At 38.2% G+C, this 17,800-nt stretch overlaps 1 protein-coding gene across 4 annotated transcripts in view; it reads left to right on the top strand.

Moving 5' to 3' along the window:
• The window catches only part of LOC117510634 (pikachurin), a 147,646-nt gene that overhangs the window by 71,700 nt on the left and 58,146 nt on the right, over positions 1-17,800 (top strand). For all 4 annotated transcript variants that reach the window (XM_034170430.1, XM_034170429.1, XM_034170427.1 and 1 more), the window contains 4 exons: positions 4,918-5,004; positions 8,186-8,212; positions 8,459-8,576; positions 8,665-8,800. In XM_034170430.1, coding sequence (XP_034026321.1) covers positions 4,918-5,004; positions 8,186-8,212; positions 8,459-8,576; positions 8,665-8,800 — 368 coding nt within the window. The remainder of the gene's footprint in view (positions 1-4,917; positions 5,005-8,185; positions 8,213-8,458; positions 8,577-8,664; positions 8,801-17,800) is intronic.

The following is a 17,800-nucleotide window of genomic DNA, read 5'->3' as shown; positions in this document are numbered from 1 at the left end:
TCAGCTCAATAGAGCTCTGACTCTTTGTCAGCCTGGCTACAGTGCTGAAAAGAAACCTGGGGTTGTTCTTATTTTCTTCAATTAGTGATGAGTAGAAAGATGTCCTAGCTTTACGGAGGGCTTTTTTATAGAGCAACAGACTCTTTTTCCAGGCTAAGTGAAGATCTTCTAAATTAGTGAGACGCCATTTCCTCTCCAACTTACGGGTTATCTGCTTTAAGCTACGAGTTTGTGAGTTATACCACGGAGTCAGGCACTTCTGATTTAAAGCTCTCTTTTTCAGAGGAGCTACAGCATCCAAAGTTGTCTTCAATGAGGATGTAAAACTATTGACGGGATACTCTATCTCACTTACAGAGTTTAGGTAGCTACTCTGCACTGTGTTATTATATGGCATTAGAGAACATAAAGAAGGAATCATATCCTTAAACCTAGTTACAGCGCTTTCTGAAAGACTTCTAGTGTAATGAAACTTATTCCCCACTGCTGGGTAGTCCATCAGAGTAAATGTAAATGTTATTAAGAAATGATCAGACAGAAGGGAGTTTTCAGGGAATACTGTTAAGTCTTCTATTTCCATACCATAAGTCAGAACAAGATCTAAGATATGATTAAAGTGGTGGGTGGACTCATTTACATTTTGAGCAAAGCCAATTGAGTCTAATAATAGATTAAATGCAGTGTTGAGGCTGTCATTCTCAGCATCTGTGTGGATGTTAAAATCGCCCACTATAATTATCTTATCTGAGCTAAGCACTAAGTCAGACAAAAGGTCTGAAAATTCACAGAGAAACTCACAGTAACGACCAGGTGGACGATAGATAATAACAAATAAAACTGGTTTTGGGGACTTCCAATTTGGATGGACAAGACTAAGAGTCAAGCTTTCAAATGAATTAAAGCTCTGTCTGGGTTTTTGATTAATTAATAAGCTGGAATGGAAGGTTGCTGCTAATCCTCCGCCCCGGCCCATGCTACGAGCATTCTGACAGTTAGTGTGACTCGGGGGTGTTGACTCATTTAAACTAACATATTCATCCTGCTGTAACCAGGTTTCTGTAAGGCAGAATAAATCAATATGTTGATCAATTATTATATCATTTACCAACAGGGACTTAGAAGAGAGAGACCTAATGTTTAATAGACCACATTTAACTGTTTTAGTCTGTGGTGCAGTTGAAGGTGCTATATTATTTTTTCTTTTTGAATTTTTATGCTTAAATAAATAGATTTTTGCTGGTTGTTGTTGGTCTGGGAGCAGGCACCGTCTCTACAGGGATGGGGTAATGAGGGGATGGCAGGGGGAGAGAAGCTGCAGAGAGGTGTGTAAGACTACAACTCTGCTTCCTGGTCCCAACCCTGGATAGTCACGGTTTGGAGGATTTAAGAAAATTGGCCAGATTTCTAGAAATGAGAGCTGCTCCATCCAACGTGGGATGGATGCCGTCTCTCCTAACAAGACCAGGTTTTCCCCAGAAGCTTTGCCAATTGGTGTGGATTATTGCTCTCCCATTTATGTTTTACATGAATTACCTGATGCTCTCCTCTCATGAAGACATCAGCCGGGCTCCCATCTCATGAAGAGCCGGCTCCCATGTCATGAACACATCAGCTGGCATGGCATGTCCAGCGCGCAGTGACCTGCTGGTGACCTGCTAGTGACCGTGTTGCAAATGTGATATGTGTTTTAATTATTACAATGTGGGGAAATCCCTCAGTGACATGCAACTCGTGGTGATTTTCAGCATGGCACGATATTCACAAGCGGGGGCCCAGTTAAGAATCTGCAGCTCTAGTGTCACCATCAAGGAAAGAAAACACATTAATAATCATAACAAAGAACATATTTGAATGTGCACATGCCCAAATGTGCCCACGCTGATTTTCGTTTGGAACAATTGCACAAATAAACTATTTACCCATGCAGCCATCCATTGCACACCGTATCAGCCTGCCTATTCCCACCCCAACCCGATGCATTTGGGCATCACAAATGATATGTACATTGACAGAATGAAAAGGCTTCCTATTAACAAACAAATTCATGTGATGTTCCTTCATAACAATATGTGTGCAGTCAATAGCTCCTATTAAATTAGGGAAACCGACTCTCGCTGCAAATTGCGCTTTAATGTTGGAATGTGATGTACCTGGGTGACATTCGGATGACTGCGTTCCACACAGCTGTTATGGCTTGGCGCAAGGTTCACTGACACACTCCTGAACGATCGGTGAGGTCACGCTGGAAAGCCCTTGTTCCAGGAAGCCCAGTGTGGTCAGCACCTGTGTGCCTGGCTCCTCACCGTATTGCGCTTTGGGCTGGCCGCAGTTCTGTGCCCAACTCCAGTAACAGTGGCCTTGGTAATTGAAATCTGCTTAAGGGCCAATTATCGTCATTTGCAAGTAAATCCTTGCGTCCCCTGAATACACGCACGTTGGATTGCACCATTTGCAAGGTCCTCTAATAATGCTAACGCAGCCATTGTTAATGCCATTTTCTGCATCGCTTTGCGCACGCTGTAATATCCACTCATATAACTGCAAACATGTAAGTGTGTTAATTGTTCATACTTGTGTTTCTGATGTGCACATCACTCTGATGTCATGTTTTCACAGTAGTAATGGTTCCCAGCATCACCGCTATGTGTTGGAGGTGGCACAATAGCTGTAGAAATGTGCGTACGCCAGCCAGGATTTTTGTGTGATGCACCGCATATTTCCACAGTCATTTCACATTTGACATATTTGAACTTTAGTGTGGAGACGGACGTATGACTCGTTTTTGTGCGTATGCAGCCTTTGTACATCATGGTCCAGCTGATTTATTGTCCAAACAACAGGCCAAAACTCCAAACACTGACAAAAAGTGAGGCTTGGGAAAAAGGTCCAAGAACACATAAAGCAGAGTCCAAACCGAGTCACAAAGACATGAATCAAAAACACAGGGAATCACACAGCAGCATAGTCAATTACTCACAGAACACAGGAGACAGCATGAAACAACAGGAAAACAAACAGACACTGAGGTGAGGCTTCAATGCAAAAGAAATGAAGAGAAATTAAGACAGGTGTGTGCAAAAGTCAAAGCTCACAGACAAACAGGAACGTGTCAAAAACCCAAGGTTAAGACAGGAAAAACAACAATTAAATTACAAGAAAAGATGTCAAAACAACACAGTCACGGCATGTCGTGATTCAGCAGTACGAAATATACATTAATCTATTGGTTCATCATATTGTCACAAAACGTGGAAAATTTTCTTCATGGCAATGCAAATTCATTCTAATTCATTCATTGTTATTTTTTTTTGTTTCCTTATATCTTCCCATCTAACATTCAGTCTTTCTTTGTTTATTCTGTTCTGTGTGTATTTGTTGCTTCCTTCCTTCTTATATGTTGGGGGTTTGTTTTGAAGAAACCATTAAAGTGTGGGTCAGTTTCTCAGTGTCTGCTCTGATCTTGACCATATGTCTGCACTAAGAGGATTAGTTACCTAGTTGCACCCCCACTCACAGAGAACCATGCTTTCATTTATCTAATTACGCTTGAAGTTTTCAAATAACCTTGTTATTCCTTGTCTCAGAACAGACAAATTTGTCCTTGTGATGCTTTATCACTGTCATATTTTTGATGATGTGGGGGTTGAAAGATTGTCAACCAAAAACCTTTTTGTGTGCTCCTACGTGCCATACATGAGTTTCATGAATGCCTGACAAATGTGTTACAATCACAGTAGCTGCATGATCAAGTCATCCGAGGAAACTAGCATTAAGTCTTTGACATCCTTGTGACATCTGAATATCAAGTTCAAATGTTCCAATTTCTGACTGTATCTTTATTGAATCCATCATGAAAGTTAATGGTTGCTTGCTCAGAAATTAATAAAGCAAAATGAATGTGCGCACCCAGATGAATATTTCAGGAACCGCTTGGCTGGATTGTTTCATATTACACATGTAAATTGTTAATGATGACATCTCGGTGTAATATGAAGGTCAAAAGTTAAGGTCAGCCAAGGTCACTGATTAGTGTGAAATGAAATTTATTGCACCGTCTAAACAAAGAGTGATAGAATAATGATGTAATGCGACATTAAATGGTATAATTTATCCCATTTTCCCTAATAACTTTGAAACAAAGAGAGCTAGGAAGACAGAGATATGCATATAAATCAGAAAATAGAATATCATTTGACATTATTATAATTTTTAGTGAGCAATATGGCTTGTCTGCATGATCATGACATTTACAGGTCTGTTTCTAAATGTGTATTTACTCACTTCTTTTGACTGTGATTTGTAGTGAACAACTCAATAATAATTTTCCATCACTGGTATTGTGTTTACAATACTCACCACCGGTTGTGTGAGCAGATGGCTCGAGGCAAGACTATTGATTCTCTGAATGCTTGTTCGCATTGTGTGTTTTTTATAAAAATGTGGAAAATGCATATTTATAAATTAACATCTTGAGTACTGGGTGACTGATTTGCAAATGTTTTGTTTGGATGTGACTTGAGATCCAGATATGGCAGAATGTTGTTTCTTGGCAGACGTATGGCCAAGAAACAACCAAGGTATTCGTTCACATTTTTCAACAGTTTGAAAATTCTGATGAAGTGCCAGCTGCAGGAACAAAGCTGGACGACGGTTAAACGATGCCTCTGAAAGTCAGCGTAAGTCCAGATTTCTTGTTTTGTTTGGGCTTCGGTGTCCTTCGTTAGTGCTGTGTGACTGGGGCTTTATCTGTTAAAACCAACAGATGAAGATGGAGGTTGTCACCCCTATTTGTCTCTCCATTTGTCTGTTTGTCGACATGTTCTCTTGTTGACATGAGATAATGAAGTTTTTATGGAACGTTGATTCTTACTGCTGTGTTTGTGTGTAAATTTGTGTTTCTGTATGTGTATGTTTCAGGTGTTCTACACAGAAATGAGGAACAGCCGTTCAGTGGGTGCAACATCATTGCTGGAGGTGCCTCTCAGTTTGGACATGCTGACCACTGTGAGTACCTGGAGACTAACTCCAATGACTGCTCCGTTTTGTCAGATATATCACAAAAGCGGGCATGGTTTTTATTCTTTCTAATACTTACGCAGTATACCTCTGGTTCTAACTTTTAATATGAACAAAGCGGGAAATTTTAGCTGTGATAGCCAACAAGCTTGTCTCATTGCTTCTTCCTTTCCCAGTATGTTGTGCAGTATGTTCAACAGAAACAGCAAAGACTAAATCTGTACATGTGAAAGCAGACTTTAAAGGGGAATGTCAAGATTTTCTAATCTGGGGAATTTATTTGATATTTTTGGGGAATGTTTGGGTAAAAATTTTCAGTGGGAACAAAATGGTGATAATCTGTCCAGTACTGACTTAGAACACTAATACAGTCAGGGGTTAACAAACTAAAACATAAAAGCCTGTGAGGCAAGCTAAAATCCTCAAAGTAAAGCTGGTCTTATTGCTATTTGAATTTGATGGCCATCCATATTTATTTGAACTGGGATATACCGACAAAGAGCTCCAGAACTGGAGACCAAAAAAAAAAAAAAAAAAATCATTTCCTTTAACACCATACTGATATAATCGCAATATCACCAAGTCATCCAGAGGCATACATTTTTAACTTATGGTTCAAATTTTAACCTACTCATTTTGGACAAGTTATTTAAAATTACTGTCATGTCTGAAGCTTTATAAAGTGAAAATATCAGATACATGTTTTCGTTTTAAAGTAATGTGCTAATTTTTAAGGTTTTGTGAGCACATGCCAGGCAGCAATGCATTATGGGTAGCATAGGGTAATCTCAGACGTTCACGACAGGACAAATGCATTTCAGACACTCTGTTCAGGCTCCACGGATAACAGCATTAAACTCTAGTGCCTAAAACTCTCGTGAATATATTCTCTGGGTTTATAGACATTAGTGTATTTGTGTTTAAATTCCACGCATCTTAAAAGTTAAATGTAGCAGACACGGATTATCTGGAATTTTGTTTGCCAAGTTTTCAAGGCCGCTACTGCCATCTACTGGCCAGTAGTGTTCATGGCAGTATTCGCCCCAAGAAGTACTAAGCGTCTGGGTACCAGTAGATGGCAGCATTTATTTTAACCCGGTTATATCAGATGGTGGTCAAATCAACTTTTTTTTTTCCTACAAATTAAGTTTAAAAACAACAACAAAAAAACATTACAAGACAGCTCTGCGGTTGGATGCTTTTAGCAGCAGGAGGTGGTTGTGAGATGTTAAAGCTTGTTACTCCACTACACGATGCAGGACGCGCGATTAACCTGAAACTCGGTCCAAAAAATTCTCGCACGAATGAAAAATTATCTGAAAAATGGCCAAAACACGCACAGTGTAAAGCCAACATTTATGTGTCAAGATAAGGCTTTTCAGAACTGACCAATTGTTAACCTTGTCCTTTGTTTTATCTGTTTTCATTATTTATTATTGCATTTTAACCTGTGAAGTGCTTTGTGACTTATGTCTGTGAAAGGCACTATATAAATAAATTTACTTACTTACTTACTAATAGTGAGTGCACGTTTTAGAACATCATAAAAGTTTTAAAACATGCACACATCATCAAACGTGTGCACAGCATTAATAAAGCATGTGCACATTCTCTCCACATGCAAAACATTTTGCGATGACACTTCCAGGGCTCCGTAAAAATGCCTGTTTTTACAAATAAAATGGAGTATTTTACAAAAGCACATTTATCTTTAAACCAACACACGACACACGTCACATTAACGTGGTGGTTTGCATAATGAATGACTGAACCAATCAGTGTTTAGCAGAGGCACTTTTACCCAGAATGCTTTGCGGTCTGTGTTTGTTACAAAACCTCAGAATTAGTGCCTTATTCAACATTAAAAGGTATATGTTATATTTTAACTTTGTACAAATGACAGAATTGACATTAATGGAGTTATTCTATCAGTATTTTCACAAAACCATAAGTTAGTATGACTTTATTTTTCAAGACCTCCGCCTGACCGGAGAACTGGCCTTATGGCTGCTTCCTGGGGAGTGTTGGGGAAAGTAACTTTGGAAAGTTACTTCATTAGTTAATCTATACAGTTATATTTTATAGTTACTTCTTACATTTACTTCATTAGCAGCTGCGGACACCTTGTCAGCAGCTGCTGAATGTAATTAATAAAGTTACTCATAATCTAATTTGGTTATTTTTAAGATTTAGTACTCAGAAAACTATTAGTTACTTTGCTGATTAGTTACTTTTCTGATTGCTCAATCTTACGAGTAACCAAGTTAGATTACTCGTTACCTTATTAGTTACATTACTTATTAGTTGCAAGTTTTCTACAGATTCTAATAAAGTAATTGCATAAAGCTGCTAATGAAGTAACTGCATAAAGCACCTGTATAAAGCAACTAAAAAAGTTACTTTCCACAACACTGTTCCTGGGTGTCTCTATGTTGGGAGCACTGTAATAAACAAGCACTTCCAGCAGGGGCAGAATGTTGAAAGAAAAATGATGATTATGATTAGTAGAGAGCTGATTTTGTGGGTGCTCTCAGGATTTGTCTGTGCATCTGTGCCCACCAATGGTTGCACCCCACAGTGTTCCATTCGCCAGACATTTATGTGGCGATATACAGCACTTCTTCTGCTTTGCTTGTAATTGAAAAACAGTGCTCACATCATCCATGCTGGAGACTGACAACATCAGCTGCATTTATTTCAGACTTCAACCTATTTTTTATAACAAACCTGAAAGCTGCATTTGAAAGTTGACATTTCTTCATTCCATTTTTTTTTCACTTTGCTTATGAGACGAAAATAAATTGTCATTGCACAATTTAAAATACAACAGGGTTGTTAAGCCTGGTTGAATCTTTTTGCTAAAAAATTATGTCAATGTGGCCCGAAATAGGAGGTTCACTGGTCCTCACCTGTAGCCACGTGAGCTTTTTGTGGAATGATGGAATTGTTGTGGACACGGTGACTGACTCACTCCATTAATTCCCTGAGAATCACAGGGAATATTTAACATTTAATGCCATTGACCATTAAAACAATTATGATCAAGTCACTCAATTATTTTCTTCTTCTATGTACAGTCTCCACTGCATGTTGGGAAGCTGACATTTAAATTCTTTGAGCTTCTACTTAACTTAGACCTTTATGAATGTATGTGCTTATTTTCTGAAAGGGCCAGTTTGATGGACAAGCAAGTTTTGTAAGTATAATTTAACTTTTATTAACAATGTGAAGCACATTTTCTTCTGCTTTGTTTTATTAGTTGACTTTCATATGTGCATTGACATATTTTCTAGTGAGTGGACAAAAACAAAACAAAACCCAAATCTGGTATTATTGCTCTCCCTCCAGCCCTTTCTATATTCCCTATTGCCATCTGTACAATTTTGTCCTTCCACTGGGGTATATTGTGCTCTTACTCAGTTCCTTGTGTTACCTATTGCAGGAAGTGGCGATTGGTAAGCTGAAGGTCAACACTAAGTACAGAGTCAGTGTTGGGGCGTATGGTTGGGCAGGGGAGGGTCGACCCAGTATGCCCAGAGATGTCAGCACTGGTACACATGGTACGTGAGTATCTGGAATATATTTTACAACTGGTTTTATAATTTATCCTGTAGTACTGTTAATATCTTTTTCTCCCTCTGCTATTAGACATATGCATGCCCCCTTCACCCCCGACTCAGCCTGTTGTCATGGCAGTATCAGACACAGAGTTGGCATTGTCATGGCAAAAAGGAGAAAGTGATGGAAGTGCACCTGTCCTTCACTTCCTGGTTGCCTATATCAGGTAGGCTTGATGAAGTGATTAATTAATTAAAGTGATTGATTAGGTTTTTGGGCCTGATCATGATGATGTATTGCATGTGGTCTAAAGCAGATAGCACATGTGACTTTAGACATGTCCATCTCCACAATGGGATTTACACAGTCTCTTAATTAATTAATTAATTAATTAATTAAATAAATATGTGCGTTTTCAGTCCAACATAAATGAAAATGAGTGTTATCTGACATTACCTTTAAGCACTGGGATGTGGTGCATTGCTGTTTAAGTGGCAGATTCAAGTGTGTGATTTCCTGTTGAGGAAAAGGGATTTGTGCACAAAGCATCAAAGTGCACAAGTAAATCATTGGAGTCTGGCAGAGAGACTTGTGTTCCCTGGTTATTATGAACCTTCGGGGAGAAATAAAGGGGCTTTCACACTAAACGTATCGCACATTGCTCTAAAACCTATTATTTAAAAAACCGAGCTAGCGTGACACTCTGCCGGAATTGCGCATTGCCACTTGTTGTCAGGCCACCGCGGTCAAAGTTCAACTCAGTCCAACGTTCAACACTGCACGCTGTGACGTAGCTTCACGTGTCCAATAGAAATGCTGCATCAGGCCAAAACAAGGAAGATGATAGAGTGCAGAAATGTGTATATGCAGTTTTCTGAAGAACATCGCTACAATTTTTTTTAACCTCAAGATTAATTTGATTACCATACATTTTGAAGTTAAAAAAATTCTTACATTAGAAAACTTGTAATTAAAATAGTTTTAAGTGGGGGAAAAAATATTCTTTACAAGTCTTTGTTCATCTGTCAATTAAAACCATAATTTATCTGTTGTTGTTGCTTCAGATGAGTTAATTTCTTGATTAACATTATAAGGAAGCATGAAAAGCAATGTGTACATATTTAAGTCTAGTAGTTTAATTCATATTTGCATTTCAAAAAGACACCATAAATAAATACTAATACTTATAAACACAACAGGAGATGATGTTAGGGCCCTGTCCCACTGGCGTTTAGGAGGATTTGCGTATGGATTGTGCACAAAATTGGCCCATATTCGCCATACATCCGCAATATCCGTGTAACATGCCTGTATGAGTCGGCCGTCATCCGAACACGGCCGTGATCATCCGCAGAGGCACGCATGTCTACAGCCAGGATTTTTGAGCTGTTCAAAAATCTGGATGCGGATGACATCCGCCTTACATATTCCATATATACTGAATTCATACACAATACATACTCACTCTATGCACTGTATATCTGCCATTAACCGCTGATATATGCAACTGACGGGGATTTGCGGCTTGGCAGCGGACTGGGACAGTGTGTAAAACAGATATATTGCGTGCCCATCATGTCCACATCACAAACTAAAATATGTTGTAGCGAATGCATACAAACTGGCCACGAATAAAGCGTTTTTATTACATTTGCTTTGCAGCTGATTTGCGGACAATCTGTGAATGCATAACAAACACGTCACGTAAACCCAAAGTACTATATGTGGCAGAAAGCGACATACCTGCCGGTCAGTGTCGGTCCGGCTGTGTAAATCCACAAAGACGTAGCTGCTGCAATCCAGGACTTTTATTTAACACCAACAAAAGGAAGAGTTGCTGTTCAGCACATGACACTTTCAAAAAAAAAAAAAAAAAAAAGAACACCATCTCACACCCCGAGCGGCTTCCCCCCTCCCGCTCCCCAAACTCATGAACAGTTAACCCTCGCATGACAACACTCTGTGATCAACTTGTCCAAGTCCAGCAAATGCTCCAGAGGCTGTATTGTTGGTATGACTAGTGATGCCGAAAGGAGCGAGTGCGCTTCTTTTATGACCGCAATGCAGATGCCGTGCACATGCAACATGTGCGCGATGCATTCATAATACACCCGTAATACTACCGTGATAATTTCAATGTGTCGGATCAGTTTCCTCATTACATGCGTTATATAACCGTGATTGTTCATCATATATTTGCTATATATTATTAATATATCCATAATTCATACTGGGACATTTGTCCATTTGGTCATTTTTGTTGCGGACGACAACAAATGCCCACAATTTGCATACTCAATTCATGCGCAATGAATCCTCTCCCCAGTGGGACAGGGCCCTAACAATGACTGCAGTGTCTGTTAATTAGGATTTTGAAATGTGACATAAACCTCATGATGAAATCATTTTTGAATTTAATCATTTCAACATTTAATTATGTCCTTGTTGACTATGTGATTGCTTTTGATGTTGTAATAAGGACAGAGTAACTACTAAAATATGAATTTGACTATTCTAGTGATTGTGAATGCTTTGAAATTTACACAATAGGGGCGGGGCTTCTTCTACCTGTCTAAGTGTCTTTTTGATTGAACTTTGACTTCATGTACATGTTTAGTGATTCATTCATTTAATGGTAAAATATAAAGGAAACAGCTTTTTCAAAATAATGAAATAGTTGCTCATAAAAGAGCCTTTGTTTTATTTATAAGCACAGAAGCAGGTGTTGGTTTTCAGAGACGACAGGTGAGCTGGACTCTCAAGACATTTAACCAGATGAAGGTCTCCTCTGCAGCTTCATCCTCTTGGTGGAGTTTTTGGAATTTGGTGGAGTTTTTTTCATCACATTTTGAGGAGCAGAGATATTCTCTTTCTTCTGGACTTCAAGTCTTGGTATTCAGCTCCATCACTGGAAGTTTTTGAAGTGAATCTACATATATTTGCAAAGCTCTCTGCATAGCAGATGTTGAAATGTTCCTGATGTGGGATAGATGAAGAAATATGTTGATTAAAATATAAAGAAACAGTAAATAGTAAAAAAAAAAAGTTATTTAAAGTTGAGACTTTTCTTGTAGTCACAACAGTAACAATTAAAAACTGTGTAGCTTTATTTGGTAAAAATAAAAATAGATTTACAACAATTTACAAAAAAATGTGTACTCAGCTCGATTGAGTGATTCTGCAGCTAAAGGCTAAGCTAACGTTAGCCGATAAATCTTCAGTGGTACACTGTCAAGTTTTATTCTCACCTCAGACAAATTTGCAGAAGCTCTGTTGCTCAAATTGTGTGTGTGTGTGTGTGTGTGTGCGTACATATACAGTTGTATGTAAAAGTTTGGGCACCCCTGATGATTTCCATAATTTTCCTTTGTAAATCATTGGTTGTTTGGATCAGTAATTTCAGTTAAATATACAACCACAATTCCAATGAAGTTGGGACGTTGTGAAAAATATAAATAAAAACAAAATATAATGATTTGCAAATCCTCTTCAACCTGTATTCAATTGAATACACCACAAAGACAAGATATTTAATGTTCAAACTGATAAAATTTGTTTTGTGCAAATATTTGCTCATTTTGAAATGGATGCCTGCAACACGTTTCAAAAAAGTTGGGACAGTGCCATCACAGATGTGTAAGTTGCCCATGCCATAGGCACTAACACACCCCCATACCATCACAGATGCTGGCTTTTGAACTTTGCGCTGGTAACAATCTAGATGGTCTTTTTCCTCTTTTGTCTGGAGGACACAACGTCCATGATTTCCAAAAACAATTTGAATTGTGGACTCATCAGACCACAGCACACTTTTTCACTTTACGTCTGTCCATTTCAAATGAGCTCAGCCCCAGAGAAGGCAGCAGCGTTTCTGAATGTTGTTGATGTGTTCGCTTTGCATGGTAGAGTTTTAACTTGCACTTGTAGATGTAGCGACAAGCTGTGTTAACTGACAATGGTTTTCTGAAGTGTTCCTGAGCCCACGCGGTACGATCCTTTACACAATGATGTCGGTTTTAATGCAGTGCCGCCTGAGGGATCAAAGGTCACAGGCATTCAATGTTGATTTTCGGCCTTCCGCTTACGTGTAGAAAGTTCTCCAGATTCTCTGAATCTTCTGATTATATTATGGACTGTAGATACTGGAATCCCTAAATTCCTTGCAGTGGAACGTTGAGAAACATTGCTGTTAAACTGTTGGACTATTTTTCATGCAGTTGTTCACAAAGTGATGATCCTCACCCCATCTTTGCTTGTGAACGGCTGAGCTTTTTGGGGATGCTCCTTTTATACCCAATCATGACACTCACCTGTTTCCAATTAGGTGTTCTTTGAGTATTCATCAACTTTGCCAGTCTTTTCTTGCCTCGTCCCAACTTTTTTGAAACGTGTTGCAGCCATCCATTTCAAAATGAGCAAATATTTGGACAAAAACAACAAAGTTTATTAGTTTGAACATTAAATATCTTGTCTTACTGGTATATTTAATTGAATATCAGTTGAAGAGGATTTGCAAATTATTGTATTCTGTTTTATTTACATTTTACACAACATCCCAACTTCACTGGAATTGGGGCTGTATGATATAGCAGACAAACACAGTGATATTTGAGAAGTGAAATGAAGTTTATAGGATTTACAGAAAGTGTGCAGTAATTCTTTAAACAAAATTAGGCAGGTGTGTAAATTTGGGCACCCCAACAGAAAAAAAATTAAATATTTAGTAGATTCCAGTGGGCACAGTTCCAATAATCCGATAACCGATAATTATCGAAGATAAAGTTTTCATTATCAGATTATCTTTCCAGATAACTTTGAAAACCATTATCGGACTAATTGTCTTCCAATAAATTTTTATCCGATAACTTTTAGACCGTTAACGTGGTAAACAAAAGTGAACAGATGTGTAGTTCTACCCTCCGCAAACAGTGGAGAGCTGCTTCTAGGAGAAAGCACTCTATCCTCTGCAGGTAAAGGAGAACTGGTCACCAAAAAAAAAACCTCTTTTTTTTTTTTTTTTAACCCTATACTGATATGCAGCCAATATCACCCAAGTCATCCAGAGGCATACATTTTTAATTTATGGTTCACATTTTAACCAAACTTATTGTGGACAAATTATTTAAATTAACGTCATTTCTGAAGTTTTATAAAGTGAAAATATCAGATATATGTTTTAGTTTTAAAGTAATGCACTCATTTTTAAGGTTTTAGTGTGGGGCATGCTGTGTCCTGGTGCATTATGGGATAGGGTAATCTCACTACGATAATCTCAGTACGTTCATGACAGGAGAAATGCAATTCAGACACTCTGATCAGGACAACAGCATTAAACTCTAGTGCCTAAAACTCACGTGAATATATTCTCTGGGTTTATAGATGTTGTTGTGTTTGTTTGCTTTTATTAAATTCCACGCATCTTAAACGTAGCAAGTAGTGACACAGATTATCTGGAATTTTGTGTTTGCAAGATTTCAAGGTCTCTACTACCATCTACTGGCCAGTGATATTCATGGCAGTATTCAAACTGAAGCTGGGCTGATATTTTCAAACCACACGTCGGACTCATGTTTCCAGAAAAAAAATGTAAACAGAAGCTTTTTTTTTCATACTTAATTTACAAAAACTGCACTTTAACCGCTGCACATGGACAACACCATTAACATTGCAACATAAAACTATTTTTATATTGTGCCTAAAACTCTCATGAATATATTCTTTGGGTTTTTAGACGTTGTTATTGCATTTGTTTTATGTAAACATGCGAGAATCACAGGCTGTTTCTCCGTTATTTTCAATGGGAGCTGCTGTGAGCTACAATCGCTTCCTGATCATGTCGTTCTGGGGGAAAGTGAAATTTGCTCTTTAACGTCTTGATTATCGTTCTTTACAACACTGTTTGTCGTCTTTGTTCCAGACTAATATATATAATATGTCTGAAATTTGGCTTGCGTTTATTAAATTCCACGCAGATTAAACGTAGCAGACACGGATTATTTGTTATAATTGTTTTAGCAAGTTTTCAGGATTTCATGCATGCAGTTTCTTATTAACGTGATGAAAAGCATAAAAAAATACATTTTTGTAGTATAATATTAATTTACAATTGTCATCATGTGGATTCTATGTTGTTTGACTGCAGCGACTCTCTGGCATGAAAGGGATTATGGGATATGTCAATAGGGCGAATGGTAGTGTTCTATTTATTTTGACACCGATTATATCAGACGGTTATCTAATTACAACTTGGCTTTTTTTTTTTTTTTTGAAAATACCTTTTTTTACAAATAAAAAATGGCATATTTTACAAAAGCACATTTATCTGTAAACACCAGCACACGACACACCTCACATTAACGTGTTGGTTTACATAGATGAATCATCCAATCAGTGTGAGCAGAGGCACATTTTACCCAGAATGCCATCTGTCTATGTTTGTTACAAAACTTCAGAATTAGAGCATTATTCAGCATTAAAAGATATGTTATATCTTAACTTTGCACAAATGACAGAATTGACATTAATGGAGTTATTCTATCAGTATTCATTTTATTTATACACCAAACCATAACCAGTGATGCCGAATCTGACCACTTTTTTTAGTAACGAGTAATCTAACGCGTTAATCTTTCCAAATCAGTAATCAGATTAAAGTTACTTCTCCATGTCACTGTGCGTTACTATTATTTTTCATTGTGGGTCGATAACAGCATTAAACTTGGTCTGTGGGCAGGAGGTCGAGGTTCGACTGAACTGCCCACTTTAAGCGAGCTGTGAGCTTTTAATCCACGGTTTTTTGCAGCTGCTCGACTCGTCCTCACCTCTTAAAGCGCGGTGATCAGCACACCTGCACCGAACTTTACAAAGACATTTTTATACTTTTTTTCCTCCTTTATTTAGAATTCTGAGCTGAGCCGCTCTGTATCTGGTCGTTAAAAACAGCTGATCCTCCGCGACGCGGCAACAACTAACACTATTTTCCACTCAAATGCACCTAAACTCTCTTTCTGAGGACCACATGATGTGAAAACGCAATAAAACTTTCTTACCTGTAAATCTGGTCATGTTTTCTGCATAAATAAATGTTAGCCATTCTTTGTGCTCAAACGCCAAAGCAGGGGCGAATCCAGATGGAATGGGGGCGTGGGGGAGGGATGTGCCCCCTCCCCACAACACCCCTAGATTAAAGGTGCAATTTTGAAGCCGTTTTTTACTACAACTAATATTGCTTAAAATAATAATAATTTCGACAAGTAAAATGTTTAGAGAGAATTTAAATGTTAGAAAATGTTAGAATTTAATAGTTACCTTTATAAACAATGTAGGCTCGAAATTGCAAGTTTTACTGTTACAGTGCTGTCAACAGTTAAATATGAGGTCAAGAAAGACGTCTTTATTTAACTTTTTATAAAACAAGTATTTATTTTCATTGAAGTCAAGAAAGGGTAACTATAAAGTGAGTTTTGGCAAAACAGGTATCATTGTCATGTTGAGGTGGCAGAGGGTTGTTGTCGGCAGCTGGGAAAAGTAACTAAAAAAGTAACTAGTAATCTAACTTAGTTACTTTTACAATTGAGTAATCAGTAAAGTAACTAAGTTACTTTTACAATTGAGTAATCAGTAAAGTAACTAAGTTACTTTTTCAAAGTAACTGTGGCAACACTGACCATAACTCAGCAGGGCTTTATTTTCCAAGACCACCGCCTGACAGCAGTGCTGTGATTGGGTAGAGAGTTGAGTGGCTTCTCTCAGTTGTGTCTGTGCTGGAACAATGTAGTAAACAGGAGCTTCCAGCAGGGGGCAGGATACTCAAAGACAGAAGTGCTGACTCATTGTTTGGGTTTGTTGTTGTTTTTGATGCTTCCAAAAGTGATTGTAGTATTAAAACTCAAAATCAGCTTGTTAGTAGTTGTAAGTGTACCAGAGACAATACTGGAATTTATTGGTTATCTGTATCTTCTGATACATTTTTTGGGGGTTTATCGTTTTATCTTTATCAAAGATAACTTTTCAATTATCTGTTATCAAAGTAAATTTTTTGGTTATCTGTGCCCACCACTGGTAGATTCTCCTTTTACAGAAATAACAGCCTCTAAACGCTTTCTATAGCTTCCAATGAGAGTCTAGATTCTGGTTGAAGGTATTTTGGACCTTTCTTCTTTACAAAACATCTCAGGTTTGTTGGTTTCTGAGCATGGACAGCCTGCTTAAAATCACACTACAGATTTTCAATGTTGTATTTGTTTCTTTGCATGAATGCCTTAGTAGATTCTGAGCAGTGTTTAGGGTCGTTGTCTTGTTGAAAGATCCAGCCCCGGTGCAACTTCAACTGTCACTGATTCATGAACATTGCTCTCAAGAATCTGCTGATATTGACTGGAATCCATGTGACCCTCAACTTTAACAAGATTCCCAGTACCTGCACTGGCTACACAGCCCCACAGCATGATGGAAACACCTCCAAATTTTACTGTAGGTAGCAAGTGTTTTTTTTTTTTGGAATGCTGTGTTCTTTTTCAGCCATGCATACCGCCCCTTGTTATCAATCAGTCAATCAATCAATCAAATTTTATTTGTTAAGCGCTTTAGAACAACCTAAGTTGACCAAAACACTGTACATATAAAAATCGTATTTAAGAAGAACACATATACATTTTATTCCCAAGTCTAACCAAGACTAAGTATCAAAAGCACATCTAAACAAATACGTTTTGAATTTTGTTTTAAAAAGGGGCAGATCCGAGATGGCACGCAAGTCGAGGGGCAGCGAGTTCCAAAGTTTAGGACCTAGTACTGCAAAAGCACGATCGCCCCACTGTTTGCTTCGAGACCTGGGCTGCTCCAATAAGTAGAGCTGTGCAGATCGTAGAAATCTGCTGGGCTGGTGAAAGGTCAGAATCTCACATAGATACGCAGGTGCAAGGCTGTGGATGGAGCAGAAAACGAACAGGAGAAGTTTGTATTGGATTCTGTATTGTACTGGCAACCAGTGGAGAGAGCGCAAAACAGGTGTGATATGGTGATGTTTACGAGAATTTGTGAGGAGCCGGACAGCAGCATTCTGTGCCAGTTGTAATCTGTGTAAGGATGTTTGACTGAGTCCAATATACAGAGCATTGCAGTAGTCCAAGCGTGAGCTAATGAATGCATGGATTGCTTTCTCCAGGTCACAACAACTGAGGAAGGGTTTCACTTTTGTAAGAATGCGGAGCTGAAAGAAGCTTGT

The sequence above is a fragment of the Thalassophryne amazonica genome, chromosome 5 (assembly GCF_902500255.1).
Source record: "Thalassophryne amazonica chromosome 5, fThaAma1.1, whole genome shotgun sequence".
Taxonomy (NCBI): Eukaryota; Metazoa; Chordata; class Actinopteri; order Batrachoidiformes; family Batrachoididae; genus Thalassophryne; species Thalassophryne amazonica.
The sequence above is the reverse complement of the archived record's forward strand: the minus strand, read 5'-3'. Positions and strand labels throughout refer to the sequence as shown.